General features: G+C 43.6%; 1 protein-coding gene across 2 annotated transcripts; it reads left to right on the forward strand.

The window, feature by feature from the left end:
• The first annotated feature begins 6,913 nt into the window (after window positions 1-6,913).
• On the forward strand, window positions 6,914-9,121 carry LOC140746645 (large ribosomal subunit protein mL66-like). Of its 2 annotated transcripts, none has more exons than XM_073078765.1 (3): window positions 6,914-7,248; window positions 8,073-8,366; window positions 8,909-9,121. In XM_073078765.1, exons 1-3 carry the CDS (start codon window positions 7,146-7,148, stop codon window positions 9,091-9,093), a joined length of 582 nt encoding a protein of 193 aa, XP_072934866.1. In that variant the 5' UTR covers window positions 6,914-7,145; the 3' UTR covers window positions 9,094-9,121. The 2 variants fall into 2 exon arrangements, with proteins under 2 accessions (XP_072934866.1, XP_072934865.1); XM_073078764.1 differs by lacking the exon at window positions 6,914-7,248 and adding an exon at window positions 7,792-7,954.
• Window positions 9,122-9,325: the final 204 nt, after the last annotated feature.

Genomic DNA, 9,325 nt, shown 5'->3' on the forward strand with positions numbered 1-9,325 from the left:
CTCGGCAACCATTAATAAAAATCTTTTAATTGATTCTTATCCTTTGCCTACTATACGTGAGTTGTGTGTGTCTTTGCATGGTTGTCGTTATTTTAGTAAAATTGACTTGTCCAACAGTTACAATCAATTCTTGTTAGATAAAAAGTCTCAGGAATAAACATGCATTAATACACACAAGGGTTTATTTAAATACACGAGACTCGTGTTCGGGTTAGCAAATGCGCCCGCGCTGTTCCAGCGCGCCATGGTGCAGCTGCTCCGCATGGACGGTGTTGAAATATTTTTGGATGACGTTCTGATTGCGGCCGCCACTCCACAGCAGCACTGGGAGCGAGTCGACCGCGTGCTGCAGAGGCTGCAAGATGCTGGTCTCATGTTACAGAAGTCTAAATGTCATTTTTTTCAGGAACGAATTGAATACCTTGGCTTCATTATTGATGGTGATGGTATTCACAAAGACCCGGAAAAAGTTAGGGCTATAACAGAGGCTAAGGTCCCGGAAAATTCTAAACAATTGAAATCGTTTTTAGGAATTATAAATTTTTATCGCAGCTTTATTCCTCGTGCGTCAATGCTTTTGGAACCTCTTCACTCTTTGTTACGTAAAGATGTGCAATGGCAGTGGACCTCTTGTCATCAAGAAGCTTTTGAGGCGATTAAAAGGGAATTGAGCTCATCTCAAGTCCTTGCCCATTATGACCCACAACAGCAGCTGGTTCTGACCGTGGACGCGGCGCCTACCGGATTAGGGGCTGTACTTGCTGTGCGGTACCCAGATGGTACTGAGCGTCCTCTCAGCTATTCTTCTCGCTCTCTTAGCAGTAGCGAACGCGCGTACAGCCAAATACAAAAAGAGGCTACGGCCATAATTTTTGGAATTAAGAAATTCCACCAGTATCTTTATGGGCGCCAATTACCATTTATATTGCGCACCGACCACAAGCCTCTCTTGTCGATTTTTTCTCCTGATAAGGGCATCTCTCAGATGACAGAAGCACGGTTACAGCGGTACGCGTTGTTCCTAGCTGCTTATAATTATAAAATAGAATTCGTGAATAGCGAAAAGAACGTGGCCGACTATTTAAGTCGTTGTCCTGTGAATGACTCTGATTCTTCCATAAATGATGGTGGAGACGATCGGAGTTATGTCAACTTGCTGGCGGCAGCGGGAGCACCGCTACCAGCTTCACTGGGGGAGTTACGTTCGGCAACTGCCGATGACGTAACGCTTTCCCAAGTATTAATGTATGTGGCCAAAGGGTGGCCAAAGAAGGTGCGGCCAGATTTGCTGGCGTACCGCCGTTGTCAACATGAATTGCACGTTGATGATGGATTGTTAATGCGTGGGCATCGGGTTGTCATCCCAACAGTTTATCGAGTTGCTGTTATGCAGGAATTACACGCCGCACATTTGGGCATTATTAAAATGAAAATGATTGCTAGGGATCGATGCTGGTTTCCCGGAATCGATGCCGAAATCGAGCGGGTAGTCTCTAACTGTGATCGTTGTATAGCGGCTCGAGTTTCACCACCAAAGGTTTCTATAGAAGCTTGGAAATGGCCTAACTCTGTTTTTGAAAGAATTCATTTAGATTACCTGGGTCCTATACATAATAAAACTTATCTCGTTCTCATAGACGCGTATAGTAAATGGTTGGAGTGTATCGAGGTACCTAATTTAACTGCTGCTACGCTTATAAATAAATTACAGTATATATTTTCACGATTTGGATTACCACAGAATATCGTTTCTGATAATGCAAAAACTTTTATTTCGGGAGAATTCGCGAACTTTTGCACTAAATATGGTATAAAACAGATTTTCTCACCGGTTTATTCTCCGCAATGCAACGGCCTTGCTGAAAATGCAGTGAAAACGTGTAAAAAATTTATTATAAATGCTCTTAAAGATGGTTCCATAAGAGATGTGAACGTGCGTTTAGATGAATATTTATTTTATTATAGGAATTCGCCTCACTGTACAACCGAGTTGTCGCCGGCGCGCTTAATGTTCGGTAGGAATCTCCGTTGTAAACTCGACACAGTTTCTACACCCGCACAGTATGCACAGTCTACGGAGTCTGTTGTGGCAACGGCCGACAGAGTGCGTGTGAAACAAGACCGACAAAAACAATATTTTCGGGGGAGAGAAAAGATTTTTAAGTTGAACGACGCTGTATGGGTTAAAGATTACAGGGGTAGTCCACATAAACCGACATGGGTTTTAGGTCACATAATTACAAAGGTAGGAAAAGTGCTTTATGATGTATCCGTCAGGGGCTCCGAAATCGTTTGGAGGCGTCACGCGAATCAGTTAATGCACGCAAATAAGTACAATTGCTCCCCAGAAACCAACAGCAGTGAACAATGGTCATACGATAAATATGACGTCACACCGGGTTCGAACCCCGCACCGATCACTCCGCGAGCTAGCACGTCTCACGCCGCGCCGTCGCCGCACGAGCCGCCTGCGCGCGCGTCTCCGAGCGACGACGGCGCGGGCGAGGATTCGACAGAATGCTATGGTACGCCTGCAAGCGACGATCCTAGTCGGTTAAATGTGAGAACGAAGGGCACGTTTCGCACACGCTTTGGTCGGACTGTAGTTCCTCCGAAACGTTTATTTTAGGTTATTTTTTTTATTGTGATGGCTAGTAATTAATGTATTAATTAAATGTATTATCCGAGTAGGAACATATCGTTACGTGCATGAAGTAAATTTTATTAGTATTATTTTGTTGTTGGGGCAATAATAAGTCACTATACTAGCTATAGTTTGTATTTCTGTTACCTCAACCGTTGTGGTATTTCTATTAAGAAAGAGGCATATTATTGTATAATTATAGTCGCTTGGCAATTATTGTGGGGGAAGGAGGAATTTGTATGTGTTTTCACTATGATGTTTTGTTATCTATAGTAATTATGATTTTTAAATTTATGTTTTAATATTTATGCCTTTGATTTAATGTGGAGGAGTGTGTATATGAATAATGTTATAATAAGAGGGTACATGAGAATATGTGATGGAGCGGCTACCCGATTTGTTTTGTACGGGATTAAAGTGATTTGTTAAATTACGCTTGGTGTTTCCCTTAATAATTTCGGTCTATATTTCCAATATATCACAGACAACATTAAAATTTTTCAGTACATCTGAGAAATAAGAATCTAGAGTTATGTTCAAGGGAGGGATACTTTCAAAACTGCCGTTACTACTTAATCCGTCTGAGGCAGAGGAAAAGGAAAGTGGAGGCTCATTGCTATCATCAAATAACATCATACATAAGAAAACAATAATAAATTAAAAACTATATTATATAACAATAAATAATAATAATAATTAAATATATATAAATGTATAATAGATATATAGATTTAGAATATATATGTTTATTCGAAATAAATAAATAACTAACTTTAACTCCTGCCCACCAGCACACCATAAAAGCAATACAAAATCAATAATTACTAATTAACAAGGAGTTACATCAAAATTACATCAAATCAAGTTTACTAGTTACATCAAAATTACAAAATTACTAAAACAGAACTACAGAACACAAAAATAAAATAAAATAAAAACCACGATAGTTTGATATTCAACAAAATAAAATATCAGTACGGTACTGATTTTGTGCTAGGTAACACCAATTGAAATATGGGGCTAAAATACCGTAATCCAAAGCAGTAGTTTGACAGTTGTCAGTTTGATTGCTGTCATTATTCGGCTTGAAGACTTCAAGTTGAAGTAAGATGATATTATTATTGTGATTACAGTAAAAGTAAAAAGTAAATGTTAAATATCATACTACCGCGCTCAAAGTAGTAAGTAAACAATGCAACTACAAGATCAACCAACATTAAAAGAATACAAGAAAGTAAGAGGAAGAGAGAAATAAAAGCACAAAGAAACAATATTGACAACAGTTACATAGTTAAGTGCAAAGGAAGAAAACAAACACCGAAATAATTAAAGTATTGAATATAAGGCAGAATAAACTTAAATCTGCGAGGCAGTGGCCCAGCACCCGGACCTTGTTACGGCCGTGCGTAGGATCGTGTCCGACCTCCTTGGAGTCCAGTGCGGCGTCTCTCAGGGTGCTGTACTGGAATCCAGGGGGGATTAAATCCCACCTGAGCGCGCTGCGACGTCTCGCACACGAGCAGGACATACATGTCGTGCTCCTGGGCGAGACCAAGCTGCGGCCAGGCCTCGACCTGAAGTTGCCCAACTACCACGTGTATCGGCGAGACGAGACCACACCAGAGGGGCTCCCCTATAGGGGCACCGCGGTGGCGGTCCGTCACGACGTAATACACGAGGAGTTGTCACTACCGCCCTTTAAGTTTACGCGCTCTATAGGGGTCGCACTTAAAGTGGCGGAAGGAGAGCTGCGTCTCTACGCGGCATATCGCCCGCCAGGTCCCCAATTTGACCCGCAGGACATCCATAACATCTTGGACAGTGGTGCTCCGACCTTGGTGGCTGGTGACCTCAACGCAAAACATCTGGCGTGGGGTTCTAGAGTCATCAGCCCCGCGGGTCAGAAGCTGTACGTAGACGCCGAGACCAAAGGGTATGAGGTACAGGGGCCCGAGGCTCCCACCCATATCCCCTCGGTTGAGTCCCACCGTCCCGATGTCCTGGACATAGTATTTCACAAGAACCTCCCGTGTCCAGTCCACGTGGAGGTGTTGTATGACCTAGACACACAACACCTGCCCATCTTGGTCACCCTTGGTGTAGAGGCGGCGTGTGTAGAGCCCCCCCAGAGCCCGCAGTAAGACGGACTGGGAGAAATTTAAGAACTTTTTACCAGTTATTAAATTCAGCGGCCCTCTCTCCTCACCCGAGGGAATCGAGGCCGCCACCGAGGTATTACAAACCTCTATACAGAATGCCCTGGCGGCCTCGACCACCCAGATCCCTGTGGAGGCGGGTCGCTACTCAACACCTCTCCCAGCTCGTCTGAGCGAGGCCCTCGCTAAAAAGCGTAGACTGCGTGAGCTCTGGGCGCGCACCCGATGCCCCCGGGTCAAGCGTGACCTCAATGCGTTGGCCGAGCGGCTGTCTGTTGAGATGGCGGAGCTGCGAGGTGCCGCCTGGGAGATGAGGATCGACCAGGCGAGCGAGACGCAGACGTCACTTCACCATTTAAACAGACAGTTAACTCGAGCTAAGGTCCCCGTCACCCCCCTCCTAGATGGCGAGGGGCGGCGGGTCCACGCAGCAAAGGACCGCGCGGAGGTGCTTGCGGAGTACATGCAAGTGCAATTCTCACCGCACCCACCCGCACCGTACGTCTCCGCGCACCATGAGCAGGTAGAGGGTAGAGTAAGGGATTTCCTTAGGGGTCCGACTCCGGCACTCGAAGGGATTGAGTTTATCTCTCCCACATAGGTAAGGAAGGCGGCCTCACGTCTATCCAGGCGTAAGGCTCCAGGCCACGATGGGATCCCTAACGTGGCGCTTGGTATGCTGTCCCGAGGGGCCCTGGTCGCTCTGACCCGGGTCTACAACGGCATCCTTCGCACCAGCCATTTCCCGACCATCTGGAAACTAGGGAAGGTAATCGTCCTCCCGAAACCGGGGAAAGACCGCCGTCTCCCGGGTAGCTACCGCCCCATAACCCTGCTGTCAACCACAGCCAAGCTGTTTGAGAGGCTGGCGTTGAAACGACTGCGTCCGTTCCTTAATATAAGGGACGAGCAGTTCGGATTCCGCGCTGGCCACTCTACAACGCTACAGCTCACGCGGGTTATCCATCATTTGGCATCCGAGCTTAATTACGGCCGTCACACCGTCGGGGTCTTTCTTGATATAGAGAAGGCGTTCGACCGTGTATGGCACAGTGGGCTCGTGTGCAAAATGATGGATACACCTGCCCCGGCGGGGCTGACACGGTTGATAGCATCGTTTCTAAGTGAGCGGCAGTTCTATATTTCGGTCGAGGACGTCGCCTCAGACCCTAAGCCCATATGTGCGGGGGTGCCGCAGGGAAGCTGCCTCTCGCCGTGGCTCTACTCGCTATACACCAACGACGTTCCCACCCTTCGCGGTCACCTGGAGGAGTGGGAACGGGACGTTATGCTCGCGTTGTTCGCAGACGACAGTGCGTACTTCGCGTCATCCCGCCGAGCTGAACTAGCTGCCGCCAGGATGCAGCGCCTGCTCGACCTATTACCTATGTGGCTGGATAAGTGGCGCATGGCTGTCAATGTCGGTAAGACAGTCGCAATACTATTCAGCCGCAAGCGTATTATGCCGTCGCCGCTACGTCTCCGGGGAACGGAGGTAGCTTGGCAGACCCATGTTAAATACCTAGGATGTAGCATCGATCGCTCGTTGCGTATGACCCCGCAGGTGGAGCACTCGATCCACCAGGCCCGAGTGGCCCGAGCGTTGCTCCGACCGGTGCTTACATCCAGGTTACCGGTACGAACGAAACTAGGTATCTACAAGACCTACATTCGTTCCCGACTCACCTGCGCGGCGCCGGCATGGTACGCGTTGGTCTCTAGGTCGAACCGACAGCGTCTCCAGGCGCAGCAGAACCTGGCCTTGCGAGTGATCGTGGGGGCTGGTCGCTACGTCAGGAACGACGTGTTGGAGCGCGACCTTAAAATGCAGTCTGTGGAGGAGTTTGTGGTCCGCCTCGCTCGCTCGATGTACGAGCGAGCTGAGGCCGGACCACACTCCCACCTAAAGGGGTTCGCGCCCCTTCACGATCGACCACCTGAGGGGCGGCCGCTTCCGCGGGAGCTCCCAGGGTTGGTTCCTCCCTCCGACCATCAGGAGGGGGACTGCCAGCTTGGTAATTTGACCGAGTCCCGTTCCCCCCGCTAAACAGCGGGGTTGGTATAATTTTAATGTTGTCTCATTATATTATCATATTATTAATAATATTATATTTTTATGAAAGAATATTAAAAAATCCGGGGGGTATTCACCCCCTTGAGAATTTGCCCGGGCAAAGAGGGTACCCTCGAGACCCGAATAATCCCTACCCACCCCCATATTGCAAACGCAGACGCGGCATATGAGAGACCGGTGGGTATGAAGTCCCGTCTTGTTGTTGACAATTGACGGCTGTCAGTGACAATGACACTAGGTGGAAAATAGTAAATCTAAATAATTGAGAAAAATGGTTTCATTAATGAGAGTCAGATTTTCATTGTTTAAAAACTCAATAACTTCAACTTCTATTCGTGCTTTATCCACAACAAAACCATTGAATGTAAAAGAATGTGAGTATCCTACAATATCTTATCACCTACTATCAACTCTGCCATAGAACCTCAACCATACAGTAATATTTTAAATTACTGTATGGTTGAGGTTCTATGGCAGAAAAAACACTATATAATGTATTTATAGTAGTGGTTTTGCACAATAACTCTTGGAAATATTTAAAAAGTGGTTATTTAGCCTTTCCCATGATGTAAATAGCGATGAAACCTGAAAACGTTTAATAATACCTTTATGTGCATACAGTTATCATCAATATTAATACAAATCACGCTACGTGACGTCATTCAAAGAGCGCGTAAAATGGCGGCGTTCAAATGTGTCAAATTTTATTGATACTTTAAATAATTTTTAAAAACATATTTCAATCACTAATAAAATTGTTTATATTTTTTACTATGTTAAAACGATGTGATAAGTGGTTTAAAATAATAAAATAAAAATGTGCATATTCCCTATTCTGTAAAAACTAAACGCTAAATGGATTTCGTTATTTATAGTCTGTGAAATACTGTGAATATTTGAACAAGCAAATGACAATTGACGGCTGTCAGTGACAATGACACTAGGTGGAAAATAGTAAATCTAAATAATTGAGAAAAATGGTTTCATTAATGAGAGTCAGATTTTCATTGTTTAAAAACTCAATAACTTTAACTTCTATTCGTGCTTTATCCACAACAAAACCATTGAATGTAAAAGAATGTGAGTATCCTACAATATCTTATCACCTACTATCAACTCTGCCATAGAACCTCAACCATACAGTAATATTTTAAATTACTGTATGGTTGAGGTTCTATGGCATTTAAATATTTTACAGTAAGAGAACAAAAAGAAGGCGACACATTGCTTATAGAAGGAGTTACAATACCGTCACCTAACAAGCAGTTACTCGTACGCGCTGAAAATATAAAAGACTTAGTTCCGAAAGTTGAAAGCGAGAAGCCTCCATGTTACCTCTGTTCTCTGGGTTTAGAAATAAAACATACAGATGTGCTGATCTTAAGCCAGTTCGTGAGATCTGATGGGTGCATGCTGCCACGGCGCATCACTGGCTTGTGCCGCCGGCAACAGAAGAAAATTGGAAAAATGGTTACTATGGCCCAGAAAGCAGGTATGTTTATGCAGTTTCCTTTCTTTTAGTAAAAAAGTAAGATACTGTTTACCAAAATTTTCAATTGCAACTACTAGCTAACTGTTTAAGATTCATATTGTTCATTACTACTGATATTTGAGGGCTTGTTGTTACTTTGGCTATACTAACAGTTCCTATGCAGAAATACAAATTGTAACATTCATTTATAGATAAAAAAATAAGAATAAGGCTATTATTCCCATATCTTCTATGCTATACAATCTGAAACATATTGTCATTTTCAAACCCGCACAGTATTAATATATAAAAAAATGTGTGTACTTATATACATACATAACTTGTTCTAAAAATAAAAGAGTATGAGTATCAATGGACGAGCTTGAGGAATTAAATTATTGCATGATTTTTTAAAGACCTCACCTCAATATGCTAACAAAATTGTTTGGAAAAAATCAATTTAATTTTTCCCAAATTCGCCAAAGAGGCTTAACTTCATATCCGTTATTGTCAATAGCTTAAAACATGAACCTTTATATTTCTAATTATATTTCTTTTAACAGGTTTAATGATAAATCTCACTCCATCTTACTGCAAGAAGGACCCAAGGAAAAGGAGGGAACATAAAAAGTTCAACACATACTTTGACGAGTCTACAATTTTCTGGCGCAGAATACCACAACTCAATGACCAGTTTAGGAGAAAAGATTTCAGATATGTACCTAAGAAATTGGAAATTAGTTCTTAATTATTATTTAAATAGATGAAAATATAGATTTTGTTGTTTTATTTAGTAACTTCATTGTCAATAAATAATTTCTCCATGAGATGAGAAAACATCTTATGGTAAAAAGTATTGATATTACGTATTCGCACCTCCAGCTTGAAACAATTAAAAATAAATAGTAAAGGAAAGAAAGAACTGGCACCTACGGAACAATAAAATGTTTGGTTTGTGATGGCATCATTATAAGTAGCAC

Source organism: Epargyreus clarus, unplaced genomic scaffold (assembly GCF_041222505.1).
Source record: "Epargyreus clarus isolate Ecla_fem2 unplaced genomic scaffold, WU_Ecla_fem_2.2 ptg000013l, whole genome shotgun sequence".
NCBI classification, from domain to species: domain Eukaryota; kingdom Metazoa; phylum Arthropoda; class Insecta; order Lepidoptera; family Hesperiidae; genus Epargyreus; species Epargyreus clarus.